At 35.8% G+C, this 21051-nt stretch overlaps 1 protein-coding gene across 1 annotated transcript; it reads left to right on the top strand.

Annotated features, from left to right (window-relative positions):
- The first annotated feature begins 15958 nt into the window (after positions 1-15958).
- LOC118348156 lies at positions 15959-18593 on the top strand. Its single transcript, XM_035689147.1, has 3 exons — positions 15959-16588; positions 16643-16792; positions 18420-18593. The coding sequence occupies exons 1-3, from the start codon at positions 15959-15961 to the stop codon at positions 18591-18593; spliced, it is 954 nt and encodes a 317-aa protein (XP_035545040.1).
- The last annotated feature ends 2458 nt before the right edge of the window (positions 18594-21051 follow it).

Below are 21051 nucleotides of genomic sequence, written 5' to 3'. Positions count from 1 at the left end.
TATGGAGACTTATGTTAATGTTTCATTATTTCTAGTTTGTTATTTGAGACATGAAGAAGAATTGATTTTATTTGAGTTGCTGGATTGAAAATTGGATAGATGAGTTTATATCGTTTATTTAATTGAAGTATTTACGTTTGATTTGAGGTTTGGGAAAATATATATTCTTGAATTTGGAAGTACTCTAGCCTTGTTAGAGTTGATTATTAGGTTATATGAGTTAACTCTCCAGACCCTCGGGGACCGGGCGTTACATTTGCAGGATGCGATATCTCATCCCGATGATGAAGACTTCATTGATGACAAGTTAGATGAAAACGATGATTACCAAAGTGGTAATAGTGAAGATCTTGTGACAGATAGTGGGACTTCGTTTGATGATGGTACACATTGATGCTATAAGTTTACCCACCCTTTGTTTACTATTTATTATATTCATTTAACATGCTCCTATGAGTTATATATGATGTAATTGCATTTCTTACTTAACCAAATTTTTTCCTGCATATTCTATGTGACTGAGGCTACCTGTGATGTTGGAATAGCTACTGAGGCAAAGTGGTATCTCTCATAGCATTGCCATTTCTACAAGTTTTATTCTTTTCTTTCAAACTGGTTCTATTATAGTAATCGCAATTATCTGAAAAGTTTCAAATTATTTACCACCTTATATAGTGGGGTGCATGCAGTCATTTTATAAAAACTTAACATGTGTGTGTATTTCCCTTGGTGACTTAACGATGACTTAGTAGGTTAATGAAAGACATGATTTGTGCATTTCAGATTAAATTCCTTCAAATAAGTAGCTAGAACATCACCTACGGCATCATGTATATGGCTGCTGTAAATCCAATGGCAGTAATATTAAGGGCCCTCCTAATAAGATAATTCTAAGGGCTTCCTCTTGTTTTCAACCTAAAGACTTGATGAATACTAGGTTCAAATTTCTTTTTCTTCTTAATTAAAGGCATTTATCCTAGAATCCCAACATTCATAATGGTACTAAATAAGGCCTTTTATGTTTAGATGGGAGTATTGTAATAGAGGTTGCATTAGAATGTCAGGAGATATGATGTTAGCTGGACTCATATGAGGTTCAACATATATTAATATTGACTACTTCTATGGTATTTCCTAGAATAAACTCCTCACTAATGTGGCAAGTTCCATGGTTTTGTCGTTTTTCCTTAATGTTGATGTGTAAATTAATTTTTACATTTCCTGTTTTTTAATAGTAGGAGCATGTATCTGTTATATCTCTTAAATATATGCAAATAAATATTCCACATTTTTTTGATAAAGCAACTTTTACTTGCTTGAGGGTGTTGATTCCAACTCTATGAAAGCAGTAGGATTGGTCTCATTACCAAAACTGAATTTCTGTTTTATATTGCATTTCTTATTTGGCGGCAGGTTGGTTTTTAGGTTGATGGTGGCTGGATTCCATTTAACATGATCAGGCCCTTCAATGTTTTCTTATTTTCAAATTACATCCATGTTAATTGAGTTGTGCACGAACGGTTGGGTTAGGTTATTACTAACTTTGAAGTAGCTGCTAGAAATGTATAATAGATGCTTTTAATGATTTGTTTTTAACTAACCGATCTATACTCTTGATATCTTCTTGACGTATGTGTTGCAGTGGAGATGATGGATATTAATTCGAGCAAAGACCAAAATCGTTGAGCTCAAACATGTCTTGTAAATCAAAAGAAGCCTATGGATGAGCAGCATGATGTGGATGATGGTAGAAAGGACCACCGATGTAATACCCGGACCCAATCAAGCTCAATTTTTATTTATTTATTTATTATTATTTATTTATTTTTAGTTTATTCTATTTTATTTTATTTTTTCTTCATACGTTAATTTTTTTTTCTTTCCGCACGTTTTATCCTTTCCGTTTACATTTCTTTTTCACCCGTAAGTTCTTCCGTCCACTCCATGCACACACACAACACAAACTTTCATCCGCACACACGTCTCCTCCTCTAGGGTTTTCTTTTCATGTTCAACCACCTATATATATATATATTATAGATATTTATATGTATATGAAGAAAGCTCACGCCGCTGCCCTCCCACGCGAAACCATAGCCCAACAATTCCTCCTCTTTGCACACAGCGCACCACCCTCTAGCTCGGTCTCGACCCACCCAGTTGTGACTCACCCAGCTGCCGCACAAAACCAACCTCCACAAGCCACGACCCATGCCGTCCCAGCATCACCGCAACTTGTCCTCACCCATTCGGAAAGCACCACGCCAACCTAACAGGAAGCCTCTACCTTCCTACTCTGCGTATCGTGCACCGAGTTGCATGCCACGTGAAGCCATCGCAGCTGCCTTCTCGACGAACCTGGTCTACACCTCCATAAGCTGCCGTGAACCCACACGGAACCACCGCTGGCCATCACCGAAAAATAAGAGAGCCCCTGCTTCTTCTCTTGAAAACAAAGCATCACCACAAATTCGGTTGGTCACCACCGTACGTCGGGAAAATTATCAGGCTAGCCACAGAATCTGTCAGTTGTCACCTTTCCATCATCCTCGAGTCGCCTCAGTTCTGCCTTGTCCCTCGCGGTGAGCTTTTGCCAAACGCTTGCACTGCTTCTCCGTCTTTCTTTGTTTCTCTCTCACCGTGTTTCTCTTTCTCACTCTCTCTCGCTTCTAGTGCACCACTGCAGTACCCACCACCACTAGCGCACTTGCCCAACTCCGTCGCAGCTCCACTTCTCTCGGTAGGTCCTCCGTTACTCTCCAACCGTGCGACGTTGCCTTGTTTCTAGTATGATTTTTGTTGTTCCATAAACTTCCGTAGTTTTAGGAAATATTTTGATTTATAATTACAATATTGCCCCTTTATTGGATGGCTGTAGACTGTAGTTGGGATTTTTGTTGTTATTAAATCTGTTTTACGTGGTCTTTGTGGGATGTATAAGATGTTGTACAAAGAATATATAGGATTTTTAAATTATACTAAGTATAGCGTATTATTTTTACAGTAAGTGTGAAATATTATTTTGAACATTTTAATTATGATTACAGAAAATCACTTAAGTATTTTAACATGTTATTAAGTAAAGATTTATTTTAAGAGTAAACAATATTGGTGTAATGTTATTTTTACATTTTAGATATGTTTTAGTCTATTTAAAAATAGTTATGGTTTATTTTAAAATATTTTGGGATAATTATATTATGTAGTATTAAACTTTATAGTTGGTTTTCAATAATAAATAGGTCTGACTTTTAAATATTTTAGTCATAGTTATTAAATTAGCATTGAGGATTTTAGAAAGTAATGATTTGTGATTTTAGGTTTTGAGCAATTAAATAGGTTATTTTATAAACTTGGGATTAAATATCGAAATACGTGATTAATTGAAAATTTATGAGAATTACGTTATTATGTTATAGGTGACAATTAATAATTGTTCGGCATTTTGGGGAAATTCCTGAGAAGCTAAGAAGTCTAGGTAAGCGGGGTTCTTATGCTAGACTTTGCATTAAAATAAAATGAGCTGAGGTTATTTTTGAAAAATTTACATATTTGATTTTGAAAAGAAATTTGAACTAACTCAGTTATTTGTTTTGCATTACTCATGAGATTCTGTTTAAGAAGAAATTATTTTCTGTCATGACTGGTGTAGATATGAGCTTATTTTTGACATTCTGTTTCTGAACTTTGAAAAAGAGAGCGAATATAAAATTTGTGCATAAATTCTGTTGTGATATGATTTTGTTCTGTTCTGAAGATTTTCTGTACTCTGATATGATCTGATGTGATTTCTGAAAACCTCTAGCATAACCTTCTGTTTCTGTTTCTATTCCATTCTGACCTCACCACGGGTCTAAAAATATGGCCTCTGTTTGGGTGGGTACCAACTTTTCTGTTTCTGGTGCACCCACTTTGTAAACAAAGTGGTTTTCTGCGTGGTCTTTCCTATGTGCACACTCGGGGCTCAGAGAATGAATAAGGCGTAGATTCACATTCTGTTTCTGCTCGGTTAGCTACCAGGGTTTGCACAACACTACCATGGGGGTTAAACATGGTATTTGTTCTTATATGATAAGATAAGATGTGATGTTTCAGTTTATGCTATGCCAAAGGGATTTTGATTATGAATATTTTTCGAACTTTCGCTCTGATATTTTTGATAACATGGTCTGATGCTGCATTTTGAAAACATTATTATGATTCTGCATTCTGAAAGAAATTATTTTTGTTCTGCATTCTGAACTCTGTAAATGCTCATGTTTACACACTAGTATATGTACTCTGCTTACTGAGTTGTTGATAACTCACCCCTTATCTCCATATATTTTTCAGATAATTTTGATGGTTCAGCTGGAGAACAAGAATAGGAAGTTTTAGCAGGTGTGATGATCAGAGTGGAATAAGTGCCCGAGGGTACAAGTGCTTATTTGAGAGTTGTAGTTAGTAAACTGATTTTATTTTTCGGGTATTTTGATTTGATGAGTTAAGGATAATTTCGAGTTTTGGAGAGTTTTTAATTTATGTTATTAAGATTTTCTTTATTGTCCCCATGGAGGAATTTAGATATTTGGATTGATTAAATTGATTAATATTTTATTAGATTTTTCAGATTTTATAGTTGTACTATTTAAGTTGATTTGAGGTATTAAGAGTTAACTCTCCGGACCTCCGGGATCGAGGCGTCACAACCGAAATGATCTATTGTTTGGTTTGGTATTGGTTTTGTGGAAAGGCCTATTAAAAAATGCCACTAGTAGTAGTTGGAAATACATGATGTTTTAGAAGTTATTGGACCAAAAACTTAATTGTAGTGATCTATTTTGGATTGAAGTGTAAGTTAAGATATTGAAGATGAGATTATGTATGATGATTCCGAAGTTATTGGCAGCTTTCATTTTATTTGTTATGGCTTAATGGGGTTAAAATGTACTACTTGAGAGGTTGAATATGAGATAATGTATGATGAATTGAAGTTATTGGCAGCTTTCATTTTATTTGTAGCTTCTTTAATGGGGTTGAAGTGTAAGTTCAGATATTAAGATGAGATTATGTATGATGAATTAGTTGTTTGCAGCAGCTTTCAAATGATTTGTTATGGTTTAATGGGAAAATTGATTTTCTAACCTACTAGTATCCATATTAGATGTTAGCACAAGGAGGTTGTAATTTTTGCGTGCACATCTGCCAATAAAGGCATGCATTTAGGAGGAATATATATATTGGACCAAAAACATTGCATATATATTGATAAGGATCCGTAGTCTCTTCTTTTGCACCAAATGCTCTCATTTTGAACTAAATCTTCTCATTCCTTCAAATCCAAGAAAATAAATAAAAATATGTAAAAATAAAATAAAATCAATAGTATTGAAAGGAAAATGACACTTTTCATAAATAAAATAGTGATGAAAATCACATAAAAATAACACTTATCATAAGTTACACTACAAAAAGTTTTGCATACACATATTCCCCACAACTGCCAAGAACACTGCAACAGGCTCTAACAAGGGCTTTTTAGACTTGCAACAACAATTTGTACAAAATGACCATGCTGTTTTCAAGTATTGGAGTCAATATAGGTACACCAGATCCCAGAGTAATAGAGTCGACCATGCTTTCCCAGACAGAACCAGCTGTACCTGCGCGAGAGAAGGTTCAAGCTAGGCGGGAATACTTGAGTTTTAAATGCAATGAAAGTCATATCGAGAAAGAGGCCCTCTTACTTGTAATGCTCCAACTACTGAATATTTTTGCTGCACACCTCTTGCTCCTCTATCAGAAATTATCCCAGGGTGAATATTCTCAAGGTTAACCATTTTGTCAACAACATCAACTTGGTAGGCCTTTTTATGGTTTTATGGTTTTCCACAACTTCAGATAATATTTTTCTAGCAACGTTTAAACTTGTAGGATGTTGTTAAAGTATTGTTCTTAAACTATGGTATATTGCTGTTCAACCTCACAACTTCAGTATTAAGAGTTTATATGAGCTTATTGTTAAACCAAATTATGTGCATGCAGTTATAATGATTCAGTCAAAGAGAGGGAGAGGCCGAGCAATAGCTGCTGGACTAGGGAGACGGGTTTTGCCTCCAATAGAACGACAAACAAGGCTTCAACTAGTAGCCTAGACTTTGAAAGATGAAGCTGACGTGGACTCTAATGACTCCACTCAAGCTCCAAATGAAGTACCTTCATTGCTTCTGCATCCCTGTACTCCTGCAAAGGTGAATACTACAGTTGAGGGTAAGTTCCCATCTTTTCCACAATCATAATTTCCTATTCATAAACACCTTAGGATAGGATTTATACATGGTGGTCTTACTGTTTGTGTTGCTGGGTTAGTAACAAACACTAGTACAAGTGGTAGAGGTGTAGCAAAGGGGACAGAGTTTGAGAGGATGTGAAAGTATGGGAAGATATTGCTTGAGATAAGAGATGGGAAGATAGGCCCATCATGCAACAACAGAACAGTCTACACAATGAGAGTTACGTGAATCGTGAAATACTATGCAGAAATGAGGCATGTTAGTTGGACTGTCGTGGACGAGAAGGAGAAAAAGGAACTTATTGAACGTGTTCGAGTATGGCTTTCCATCTTGAATTATTGATATACATTTTTAAGTACTAGTTGAATAAGTTGCTATAAATCTAAATATATATTAGCATGTAAAACACAAGATGCATGGGTATGTGTGAAAAAATTCATGGGGATTGAATTATAAATAGTGCACTGAATTTTAAAGCACAATCTGAATTTTTCAAGCTACTCTAAATATATATTAGCTTGTAAAACACAATCTGCATGTTGTTAGTACTCGTGACACAATGTTATTTGTTGATGATTTTTGCTTGATCGAAAACATTTCACATAATCTTAGCAAGAGTAAATCCAATATTCATGCGAATTGGACTATAAATAGTGCACTAAATTTTAAAACACAATCTGCATTTTACAAGCATATACTAAATATATATTTTCTTGTAAAACATAATCTGCATGTTGTTAGTGAATGTGACACAATGTAAGCTTGTTGATGATTTTTGCTTGCATGAGTTATTTAACATAATCTTAGCAAGAGTAAATCCAATATTCAAGGCTTAGATGTTAACAGAAATGTGTTGCTTCATTAGTTTTAGTACATGCATTGGGTTTCTAACACAGTCTTTGGAATTAGTTTTCTGTATATATAATGGCCCATGGGTTTTTAACACAATGGCATTGATAGGCTGACTTTGTCTTGGATTGGACCAAGAAAAATCATCATCGGACAGTCACAAGTTAGCTATCTTGTGCATATAACGTGTTTCATTACAAGCTACACAAAAAATACTTGAGTTATGCATCACATGAGGAGGCAGTAGCTAATGGAGGCGCGTTGGTAGAGAAGCCAGTTTGGGAGTGGTTATGCAATCGGTGGGCGAGTGATGACTTCAAGGTAAGCATATGTGGCTATTTAAATAAGAAAAAGAAACAGTTATGGCAGTAATATTCTCCACATCCTTAGGAATAAAGAAAGTTCCACTAATTGTTGCTGTTGGCAATTGACCTATGGTTGAAAAAAGTTGATAATTTTCTGTTTTATTGCGGAAAATGTCCACCCAAAACAAAGTTGCAATTAATCAGTTTCAACATTGCAAACAAATTTAACTAATTATTGACATCAAAGGGACATTGCTGGATATTGATAGATTTAAAACTGAACTATCAAATCTGTTTGCAATGTTCCAGTTGCAAACGTCACTTGGGGTGGTTGTTGGGAGGTTTAACTAGAACAAATCATGATTTACCTATTGCATGCTAAAAGAAATGAGTCATATATTGACAGTAAGCTGGTACTTAATGCTATGGATGGTAGCTAAATTGGGCAGCTTTGAATTTCACTTATACCCTAATGCCCTGTGAAAAGGTTTTTAGGCATACTTCCTACCAATCATTTGCAGACTAGTGTTATTGCAAAGCACAAATATTGTTCTAGTGCTCTAGAGATATGGTGAAATATAGATAGAACTAATTATGTAAAATGTCAAATTTAGTGAAATTATTGTTGTTATATATACATGACAAGGTTCTTGTAAAGGCAAGACATAAATTTTAGATTCGAGAAGCGATAACATGGTGGTACTACTTGAGAGGTTTTTCATGGCCCTGTGAACAATAAGGTATCAAAAATGGAAAGGTATTGAATTCCATAAAAAACGGCTTATGAAAAATGACATTCAATCATTGGGAGTATTACTGATATGCATGGAGTATATGAATTGCTTCAACACAATTGAATCTGAACTAGATTCATGATCACCAGGTAATGATTTTTCCTGGTAATGGAGCAATCATTTTGTAGAGTGTTTTAGGCTGCCCAACACACAATAAGCATATTATTTGTACTTGTTTGGCAATTGAAAGTACATTTAATAAAGATTTGATTTTAATAACTTAATATCTTAACCATGCCTGCATTTTCTGACCTGATTTTTATGCCATTGTTGTGTATTGGAACAGGTGATCAATATTTTACCATCCAAGGGCAATGGTGATTTGGATGTGCGTCCCAATACCCCAAAGAACTTTAAGTTTAAATTTTCCTCTGTACGTGTGGTATGTAGATGTACCTATAGAGATAGTAGGACTGCTGACATGTTGAAATAGCAAGTATTTTCTGAGAATTTTGAGATCACTGCTAAACTAAGTTATGGACAAAGTTGAATGAAAGAGTAATCTCTAGCTGAGATATTTGACATACTGCTTTTAGTAAGAATGTAAACGATTAAAGTCTTCAATTGCAAGCTTATGGTAGAACCTATATTTGCATGGTTGATTAGTTTATATATATATATATATATATAGATATGCAATCTCCTCTCTATGCCTGATATACACACGCTGATATATATATATATAGGCCTACATGTGCCGATATATATCATGTGCAAAACCAGATTCAAGTTTATAAATATATATATGGGTGCAAAACCAGATGATCATCAATTTGATCAGGATATACATGTGCTTGTGTGTGAAAACTAACCCTATATATATTGTGCAAACCCAATGTGAGAAAACAAACTTGATTAGTTCAGGAGTGTCAAACCTTGAATGTACATGTTTATATATGGTGCCAAATCAACTGACTAGTTTGTAATAATCCATCCAGCCCTAGCTCTGCTTATGAACAATCACCATGCATGACTACAGTGTCGATTGGGAGGACCATTTCCACAGATTAGCAAAAATTTAATTATAATTAAATTAGGTCCATTTACCATTGAGAGTTAAATTCCATATGATTGGCCTGCCTCATGAGCTTGTAATAATGTAGAACCAAATTTGATGAGAATATGCGAGAGTGGAAATTTTGGGAAAAAAAGTTTTGCCAAAAAATTCATACCTAGCACTGAATAACCTCGGGTGCAAATCGATCGAAAATTGCTGCTGTGGTGACATGGGGGAACGCCGTAAATGGGCTTCTTGGCATCAAATCCTTAGTAATCTCCGGTGAGCATAGTGTTGCAGGTAATTTGTTGGGCGAATTTGGAAGCGCGGCGAGCATAGTGTTGCGGGTAATTTGTTGGGCGAATTTGGAAGTGCGGCAGTTTGGGAGAACGCCGTAAATAGGCTTCTCCATCGCGCGACGATCCATAAGGTCGGCAATAAAAGTATTGCTGCTAATTTCTTCGGCGGATCTAAAATCGCTGAACGTGAACCCTCTTCTTGACAAACAGATGCTCGCAGGTAGAAACTTTATTTATCGGCAATTAAATCAACTTGGATGGAAAATTTTTGCAGCAGTTACCGATATTGGCTTTCTCGGCATGAGATTGATGCGAAGAGACCAAATTTTTCGGTAGCTCCCTTGGGGTGAAAAACAGAGCAGATGTCACGCTCGCTTATTGGAGTTTTGCCTGCGATGAAAAAACTATGACTTAAGGATTTTTGCCATGGTTTTGCCCCTAAATACGGCGATTTCCTGTTGCCTGCGCTCCTTTGCATACTTGGATTGAGCTATAAATATCATGCTATCTAATTGTTTCACTTGGAGACCTAAGAACAATCTTAGCTCACCCACCAAGCTCATTTTAAATTCATTTTTAATTTCTTTTGCAAATTCAAGAGCAAGTGCATCAATAGATGATCCAAACACGATGAATAGTTTTCAGTCAGCATTGCCTCTCAAGAACATATGATCTAATAGGTATGTAATCAACCTCTCATACCAAGCTCTCGAAGCTTGTTTCAAACCATACAAGGCTTTCTTCAACCTACTGACATGATATGTATACTTTGAATCCTTAAAGCCGTTCGGTTGCTCGATATATACTTGTTCTTGAAGGATCCCATTCAAGAATGCACTCTTGACATCCATTTGATAATGCTTAAAACACATGTGGCATGCAATGCTCAACAATATGCTGATGGATTCAAGTCTAGCAACCAATGCAAATGTCTCATCGAAGTCTATTCCTTCTACTTGAGCATATTCTTGAGCAACTAATCTTGCCTTGTTTCATACAATGATTTTCATCAAACTTATTCTTAAAAATCCACTATGTATCAACTACATTATAATTGTCAGGTCTAGGAACTAAATATCAAACATCATTTCTAACAAATTGATTCATTTCTTCATGCATGGAATTTATCCAATTCTCGTCACTCAGATTCTTCTACTCTTTTTGGTTCAATCTATGAAATGTAACTTGAGTGGGACATTTGATTTATCACTTTCCTTCTTAGCCTAATGATTCCTTAATTCAAATTATTAATGATGTTATCCTAAGGATGATTTAACTTCACTCTTGACAGGGCCTCTTTTGGAGTATTTGACCCTTTGACTAGAAGATGTTTTGGAATTTTCATCCAGATCATCAGAGTCTTCATCTTTAGTCTCACCTGTTACATCTACAAGCTCTTCCTTAATTGGTACCTCCCTAGGAGTATCATCTATAACGACATTTATGAATTCCATAATAGCTTGAGTGCATAGATTGTAGATCCTATAGTTGCGACAATTTCCAGAATAACCGAGAAAAATTCCCTCATTACTCTTCTAGTCAAATTTAGCCAAGTTTTCCCTATCTCTCAATATGTAACATCTACTTCCAAATACTCTGAACTACTTCACATTTGGCTTCTTTTCTTTCCACAATTCATATGGTGTCTAGGATGTGCCTGGTCTAAGGTAGACTCTATTCACCGTGTGACATGCAGTGTTCACAGCTTCTCCCCAGAAGTGAGTAGGTAGTCTCTTACTGTAACTCATAACTCGTGCCATTTCTTGGATGACTCTGTTCTTTCTCTCGGCCACTCCATTTTTCTATGGAGTGAAAGATGTAGAGAATTCTTGGCGAATACCATTTTCATTACAAAATCTCTCAAAACTTGAATTCTCAAATTCTCTATCATGAACGCTCCTAATTTTGGGTATGAGATTTGCTTGTTCGTTTTGAAGTTTCTTACACAATGCTCTAACCAAGTCAAAAGCCTCATTATTTTCTTTCAAGAATTCTTCCCAATGGTACCTTGTAAAATCATCTACCACCACAAATATGTATTTCCTTCCTCCTAGATTCTCAGTCTTAGAGGGTCTCATAAGATTCAGGTGTAACAACTCCAATGGTCATTTGGTCAGGATGACTGTTGTGTTCTTGGGAACTACTATAACTTGTTTCCCTAATTGACATGGCCCATCAACTGAAAACTCCACTTCACCCAGCTTAGTTAGCCTTACTACCACTTCTTTCTTGGAGAACTTTGATAAGTCTCTATGATTTACATGACCAAGTCTTTGATGCCAAAGATCAACAACATCACTTTTAGCACTATTGCAACTGTACTATGAGTTAGGAATAATACCATAACAATTATCAGAAGTTCTGACTCTCTTCATCACATAGCTCCCATCACTATCAAACACAAAACACATTTCTTTTGAGAAAAGAACTTCAACACCATTATCACATGCTTGATTGATACTAAGTAGATTAGCTCTGAAGCCATCAACAAACAAGATATCGCCCGATACAGGTAATCCAGGAATTTCAATTTGACCTTTACCAATTATATCAGCTTTACCACTATCTCCAAATGTTATTGTTCCATAGTTGTAATCTTCAACAGTTTTAAACCAAGATCTATTACCAGACATATGTCTAGAACGCAGTACCACAAAGAGGTATCCCTAGTCTTTAGAGCAATGTGCACTAATTGACAGGTGTCCATTCTCCCCGTTTTTCATCCACATTTTTTGAATTATGGATAATTCACCTTATTAGGCTTCGTGCTTGCAGTCAATTGGTCTAACTTCACATTGATTATATAAATTTTTTTGGTTAAGGCCATGACTTGACTACACGAATTCCAATTTCCTTTCCTTGGGAAGGACTTTTTCAGTTTTCCTACAATGAATTCAAAATTCAAAACATTTTGGTCAAATGTGACCAATATTCCCATAATGATGGCACACAGGGCTCGTTTTGCGAGCTCTTTGGCTCTCAGGAGGTGAAACAGACTTATGCACATGCAAGGGTTTTCTTACCCTTTTCAAAGGGGTGAGCAGTCCTATTTTGAGAAGAAGTAGGAATAAATACTGTTTTTCCTACATTAGCAAGAGAGGCTTGTGAAGTAAAAGGGACATGAGATCCTTCTTCAATATAGCTTAGGCCACTCTTCTCACCAGATGACTTTCCTAGCCCCAAGAGTTTATCAAGTTTTTATGTTCCATTAGAGAATTCTTGAACCTTGGTGTTTGACAAGATCAATTCATTTTCTAAAGTTTTGACTTTTTCTTTAAGAGACACATTTCTTGTTTGCAATTGATCTGCTATACCCATGGGTTCATCTAGTTTGTCTCGAAAACAATCCTTTTCAATTTTGCAGAGTTCTAACTTCTCAAGACTTGCTTTATTGAGTTTCCTCAACTTCAAACACTCCTTATAAAGCTTCTCATAAACATCCTGCAATTTGTTTTCATACCCAAATTCATTTCTAGATACACTCTCATGATCAAAGAAATTTTCACTTTTAATTGATATTTTATTCCGAAGAAGAATTCTCAGATGAGTCATTTGACTCAGACTCACTATCACTCAATGAAGCAGCCATTGTTTTTCCTTTGGCCTTTTTTAATTAGCATACTCAATGCGAATGTGTCCAAAACCATGACATTCATGACACTGTATGTTTGATGGTACCTTGTCATTGGTAGCTCTAGTGTCTTTCTTAGAACTCCTTTTCCTGTTTGATGAACTAGAACTTCCTTTCAATTTTTCAAAAAATTTTTGTTCTTTCACGGGTTCTTGCCATTTCTAGATACAAACAATTTCTTGAGTTTTTTAGCGTAAAACACTATCTCCTTATCACTCATGGTATACTCGTAAGATGATTCATCTGACTCTTTTCTAGCTGTGTTGTGAGAAATGGATTTGTTTTTCTTTTGCTAAGGAAAAGTATATTCATAGGTTTGAAGAGGACCTACCAACTCTTCAATCCTCACGTTGTCCAAGTCTTTCCTATCTTCTATTGTAGTAAGTTTAGGACAAAGTATCTCAGTTAGAGATCTAAGAACCTTTCTCACAATTCTATTTTTAGGAATTTTGTCACCTAGATTGAAATTTGAATTGAAAATGTTGTTCAGCTTGGCATAGAAGTTTTCAAAAGTTTCATCATCTTTCATTCTCAATTTTTCAAAACTAGTGGTAAAAATTTGAAGTTTGAAATTTCTAGCAGATCTAGTGATAATTTCAAGAATACCCCATGCCTCTTTACCTATTTCACACGTGGAGATTCGCTTGAACTCCTCAGGTGAAACGACCATGAAATCGCATTCAGGCCTTTGCTATTCCATTTACAATCATTTATTTTATATTTTGTCCAATCAACAATACTTTTTGGAATCTCAGCTCCATCAACAATTGTGATATGTTGTTTCCACCGACCTCTTACAACATTTAACCATACTTATTCATCTATGGATTTTAGGAAAGTTCTCATTCATACTTTCAAGTAAGCATAATTATTGCCCTTAAAAGCATGGTGGTGATGCAAGTGATTGGAACCTATCCATTCTAACCAATTGATGCAGGATCACACTTAGGAATTAAATCCTAGCGAAGTGAACCCTCTATGATACCAATTGAAAAATCGATGGTTCTAATCCAATACAACTCCTAGAGGGTGGTGAATATGTATTTTATAATTTACTAGACGATTTAAAAATTTCAATCAATCAATAAATCAACGAAACAATCCACAAAAAATTATCATTACAATAATTTGGCAATGAGATGGAAACTCACTTGAAAAACATCTTCAAAATCTAAAATCACTCTTATTGTAAGTCACCAGCTAAAATTCTCTATAGAAATTTAGTTTGTTACAGGTAATTTAAAAACACTCACAAGATCCTTGTAGTAGCTAAAGTAGGCTTCCAATACCACAAGTGACCCACTCGATCTCTACACACATGCTGCTCCAAACCTCCAGCCTTTCTATAGTTTCACCACGAGAGCCTCTTGATCAGCCCCATTTGGATTCAAAGATGAGTTGAGATGGTTTTAGATGAGTTAAATAAAATATTGTTAGAACATTATTTTTAATATTATTATTATTTTGGGATTTGAAAAGGTTGAATTGTTTATTATATTTTGTGTGGAGATTTGAAAAAGTTGTAATGATGAGATAAGATGAATTGAGATGGGTTGAGGTGAGTCTCAAATCCAAACAAGGGAGTCAATGACAGTTCCGAAATCCCTTTCGACCAAAGAACAAATCCACACCAATGGACTCGGCGGTATTTGATCTGAAGTAAAAATAAGATGGAGATATAATTTTCAAGAAAAAATTAGCCTTGGATATGAAATGGTATTTCTCTCTCAAGAGATCTCAGTTCAAGGGTGCTCTACTTTGTATCTCCACCCCAGAAATGACTTACAAGTTTCCTTTTATAGCACACCAGAAATGAGCCTGGGTTACGACATGTAACCCTAGCATTTATGAATATTTACTTGAGTAAGGTGTAGAGCGAGTGTCGAGAGACGTTGTGTTCAATTATCGCTCGAGCCATGAGTCGAGCATATGTTGAGCTACCTACCTGTTTGAGTTTCCGCTTGACCGAGTGTCGAGTGAACTTTCTGTATGAATTTCGCTCGAGCAACTCATCGAGCACATGTTGACCGAATTTTATGTTGGCATTCATTTGAGTCACTAACGAGCGAATTTCGAGTTGATGTCAATTCCTTGTCTATTTGTTAGTTTTCTTTAGCCAATCATCACTCAACAAGTTACAACACAATTTAACTAAGTTTTTCATATGAATATGTCAACACACTCATTTTACGTTAACAAGTTTGATCTAAAGAAACTTGGCCAATTAATTATTTTCAACAAAATCTAAAGAGTCCTAATTATAACATAAGTTTCCTTACTAGATATCAAATTATTAGTATAAAAATAAATAAATAATTTCCAATGATTAAATATCATGTAAACAAATCATGAAGAGAGAATAATATAAAGACTAGATACGCCCCTCCCTCTGCCCAGCCTCGTGGCTCCCTTTGCCCAGCACCGTCGCCCCTTCTCTGCTCTGTTCTCTGGGTTGTCTTGTGTTGTGTATGTGCCCTTTTACACTGCCTTTCTTCCTCTGCTCTTCTGGGTATGTTCTGCCTCTCTATAATTTGGTTACTCTTGGGATTAAGATGGGAGTTCGTTTTTCGGTGGCCAAAAGACAGACTTTGAGGCTGAGAAAGGTATTAGACCCAATTTGGCACTTTATGGGCTGCGTGCCATTTGAAATGTACATAATCTGAGTGAAAAATATAGAATAACATGCTTTGAAAAATTCAAAAGCTTTGAAATTAAAGGAAAGTATCCTAGATTTTTTTTTTCTTCTGAATTTCAGATAGCGATCCCTCAGCTAGAGCTTTGAAATAGAACTTTTCTCCCAGTAGGAATTAGATGACATCAGAGGTGATATCAATTAGCCCAGGGGAGAGAGAAGACAAGCTAGTTTGGCAATTTACTACAAATGGTATATACACTGTCAAAAGTAGATATCACCTCAGCAAAGAGTTGGAATGTGATCTAGAAGGGGAGACCTCAGTCAAAGCTAAGGAAAAACAAGCTTGGAAGACCATTTGGAAGCTAAGAGTAACCGCTGCTACCAAGATGTTTTTATGGAGAGCATGCAACGAGGCCCTTCCATTATTAGCAAATATGAGGAGAAGAGAAGTTGTAGAACATAGCTCATGTCTGGTCTGTAAGCAGGAGCCAGAAACACCTGGACATGTTTTATGGGGCTGTATTGCTGCTAAGGATGTGTGGGGTCAGGGAGTGATGAAAGTGCAAAAGCTATCTTTTCAAAGTGACTTGATCTTTGATATCTGGTCAAGACTCATAGAGATCCTCAGTTCAGAGGAACTTGATGAGGTGGCAGTCACTATGAGGGGCATATGGTCTAGAAGGAATAATGTTATCCATGGCAAAGAGTTCAAACACCCAACTCCTGTCCACCAACATGCCAAGGCAGAACTAGTATCATACAGGGAAGCTCTCACAGAGGATCTAGAAGTTAAGCTCACAGCTCCTGTAGGGATTCCAAGGTGGTAAAAACCTGATGTGCGATCTTTTAAGGTTAACTAGGATGCGGCTGTAAATTCAAAGGAAGAGAGAATTGGAATTGGAGTTCTCATCAGAGATCATCATGGACTGGTTATTGGAGGTTTGCGTGCAAACAGAACCCTCAAAGGAATTCCTTTTGATGCTGAAGCCAATGGCCTACTTTTAGCAGCAGTTTTTTGCAAAGAGCTTGGCCTAACACATTTATGTCTATAGGGTGATTCAAAGCAAGAGGTGGATTTACTAAAACATTACACCCAGAACTGGAGCTTGGGTGGATGCCTCGTAGAAGATGCAAGGGAGATACTTAATTCTTATGCTTTTTGGTCAGTGGCACATGCATACCGAGAAGCTAATATGGCAGCACATCACCTAGCAAAAACTTCTCTTGAATGCACAGAGGATACCTATGACCTTGAAACATGCCCATCATGTATTTTATCTATAGTCACCAAAGAAATGCTATAACTATATCACTTGCTTCATATTGAGTCGATGTAAGTGACAATTATGATTAATGAGATCAGTACTTTTATCAAACAAACAAAAAAAAGAGCTTTGAAATGAATAGTATAGAAACTAATGGAAGAAAATTTAACTACATGCAGTAGTTTTGGAAGTTATTTGACCTACTCTTGATGGAGATGGCTTAAATACTGACTATTTTATTTTAAATTCGTAGAAGCGGCAAGTATAATTGTATAAGAGCCAAAAATATCTTCTGCTTTTTGTTCTGTTTAGAGCTATTAGCCAAGTGATGATATTACAATTACATTGATTATGTCTCTCATTGCTGAGCTGGAATACTTTTCCAAGCTTGTAGGCAGCCGACCAAATAGTTTGAGACTGTGTGGAGTTTGGGTTAGAAAGGTTTGAACTCTGTTCATCATCCTTATCAATTTGTTTGTCTCATTCATTCCTAGCTAGCTCTAATATTTTTTAAAAGTAATTTTTTATTTACTAAAGAAATGCAGTCTTATGAGCACAAAACTTGCCCTGATATATTTTTAGCATGAGAAAAAATACCCATCTAATCTCCGAAGTTCTTAATGTCTAGCATTATCTCGCTTATTTTTTTTTATATATTGCTTTGGGTGGCAAATATATGTTTATCCAACTGGTGAATTTATCTGGAATATCTCTTTTAAATGTTTTGGAGCCATTCCTTGATTCTCCAATTATGATTAATGGCCAAGGTTATGGATACTTTATGCTTTGTGATCGTCTCTTGTTTATTGATAGGCTGACACTAGTATGATTTTTGTACACTGAGAAGATTATGTTTAATTTATTTCCTGGTGCTGACAATCAAATTGAATTAGTGAGTACAAAAGAATCCATAAATTAGTGAAAAAAGGATATGAGAGAAGGGGAAGTGAGGACCGGCTTGTAATGGGCAGATATTGTTGTTGGAAGCCCTTGCTGGGTGTTCCTAAGTATGCTATTCGGATGACTTATAATGTGTTATCTCTATTTATATATATAACTTTTGATGATTCTCAAAAAAGTGGGCAATACTTTATTTTACCTATAAAAGAAAACTGATAAGCAATACTTGTAGCGGTATGAACCCATTTATTTGTTGTAACTTCTAGAGCTTCACTATATCATGATCCTTTCCTGAACAAGGCTTCATCCTGCAACTAGAGCAATTTCATTTCACCTAATAGTTTCTTTAGCGTATCACTGATTCTTCTACATCAATTTCGCCATGAGATAGGCTACCTATATTATTGTGACCTGCCTATTTTAGTCAGTATTCCTTTCACACTAATATGTCTATTGTTTTTATGGAATTTAGGCTTACAAGAAAATATTTGATGAGGAATCAAAATTAGGTGACATCACGGGATCTGGACTTGGCACTACTGATGAGGAGGTTGGTGTTGGAACCCAAAACGACATTGTCACACAATCAAGACTATTAGGAAATGAGGAGTACTTCAGATCTTGTTATTTGGTTAACTGTCCTTGAGTTTTTTTTTTTTTTCCAATAAGGAATGCCTATTATTAAATATGTTTTGTTTTCTTTCAGATATGTGACCATATTGATGCTATGTAACTCCATAGAGATCGATTTTGCAAAGTCATACTCAGTATGCCCTGAGGTGCTAGGGGTGACCCTATGAGGGGAATTTTTAGTGCATTTTCTTTGGACAGTTGTGGAGATGTAGATTGTAGGCTAGGGGCATTGTGTGTATCCAGTTTATGTGTTCTGGAGATGGTGTGTTGTAATTTTGTTCCTCTTGGAGATTCTATTGTGTAGTTTGTGGAGATGTGCTGTTGTATGTAGACTAGGGGCATTGGTAGCATGATCCATGTATACCTTGAAATTCATACTGTGATGAATATAACAACTTTATATGAAGTTTGACTATTTGGTTTAGCCGGAGATTTTGTGTTCCAACAAGAATTTCTTTAATTCAACTTCGTATGTACATGTTAGTAGGTTAATTACATGAGCTTTCATTGCCAACTTGTTGACCGGACCCATACAAATTTTTCTGTATTTGATAGACCAACAACAATTCCAATAAGTTACTTGCAAGGTCAATACCAACATTTCACAAACAAGTTAATATACACACTCCATACCAGCAAGTTAATGTAAGGAAGAAACGTTTTCATACACACAATTGATCCATACATACAGATACCCCATTTTGTAAAGCGTAAGGAAGCACCATTGCAATTGATCCATTCAAAAAGCATCTACTCCATACAACATGCTATTTACATTATCCGAATCAAGCACACACTATTACGAATGTGACAACCCAGTATAAATACAATAATTCTTGCTTTTTGCTTTTCAAGATTTCTGTCTCTCTCTCTCTCTCTCTCTCTCTCTCTCTCTCTCACACACACACACACACACACCTGATCTTCCCTTTTTCAAAACTTCATACTCACACAACAATATGTCATCCCACGTCTTCCAAAGCACATTCTCTCTTACACGAATGTTCTCCTCTAACAAATTAAATATATCTACTCATACGAAGAATTCACATATCGTTTCTCCCTACACACAGTATGAACATTTGGTGGTGTTTTCAAACCACGCCAACAAGTTGGTGATTCCATCACAAATTCATTAACTAAAGATGAAGATGATTCGGTTGATACCATGCATGATTCTAAAAAACCAAAGACAAGTTTAGACACAAATGATTGGGTTAGAAATACAAAATAGATTTGCAGCCTAACCACCATCACTAAACCACTTAAAGTCACATGCCTGCACAATGGGAAGAATGCTTAACCTTACAATTTAAATAAACTATGGCTACCACAATAAATACTGATTGCAGAAGATTATATGATAACATAATTAACAAACTTGGAAATGAAGAAACTCAGAGAGTACATAAAAAAAAATACATGATCACTGGCAATCGATTCAAAGATTCTTCTTAGATACTCAATGGCTTCATTTACCAACTCCACACTCTGCACAAAAGAGAGTGAAGAGCTGCAAATAAGCGGAAAAGAAAAGAAACTCAAAAATCATTCAACTCTTCATCTCTGAGGGCCCCATCCTTATCATGGTTACTTTTTATTCCCAACAAAAGTACAAGGAATATAGCTGAATAGCCTAAATTTCTCCTAGAATTGAACAACACTCCCAATGGATTCATCATCCTATCTGTCAAGAACTTGATGAAAAACCCAATTGAGAACTCGGCGAAGGCAGAGAGGGAGTGAAAAGAAGGAGAGAAAATGAAATCTGTGTAATCGACTGAATGGATTGAATTCAATATTTACAATTGTTAAACTGTATTTATACTACAATAGGAACTTAATAACACAATAAAAGAAATTAATTCTTCTTCTATGCTTTCTCTACTTTGACTTTTTCTTCTATTGACTTTAACTTCTTCATATTCTCAATGTGTGAAGCTATACTCCAACACCCAAGATGTTGCGAAGAGTATGATGAAAATGTAATGAACCAAGGGGCTTTGTGAATATGTCAGCCAATTGTAATCTTGAAGGAATGTAGAAAAGCTTGATAATGTTCTGTTGTAGCTTCCTTTAACAAGATGGCAATTAATTTCTATATGTTTTGTTCTCTCATGTTGGATTGGATTTGTGGCAATGGACAAAGCTGACTTGCTATTAGTATAGAGTAATGTTGGCTGATGATGGTTGATGTATAGATTTTGTAGAGAATAAAGTAGCCACTGAACTTCACAAGTAGTTGCTGCAAGTGCTCGATATTCTGCTTCTGCAGAAGACCTACTAATAGTGGCTTGCTTTTTAGATTTCCATGAAACCAATGATTTGCCCAAAAAATTGTAAAACCTGTAATACTTCTTTGAGTGTCAACACAACCTTCCCAATCATTGTCTATGAAAGCTTTGAGCTGCAATGTTGATGACGATGAAAAAAATAGACCTTGTCCTAGTGTGGCCTTCAAGTATCTTAGT

Source organism: Juglans regia, chromosome 4 (assembly GCF_001411555.2).
Source record: "Juglans regia cultivar Chandler chromosome 4, Walnut 2.0, whole genome shotgun sequence".
In the NCBI taxonomy this organism is placed as follows: Eukaryota; Viridiplantae; Streptophyta; class Magnoliopsida; order Fagales; family Juglandaceae; genus Juglans; species Juglans regia.
The sequence above is the reverse complement of the archived record's forward strand: the minus strand, read 5'-3'. Positions and strand labels throughout refer to the sequence as shown.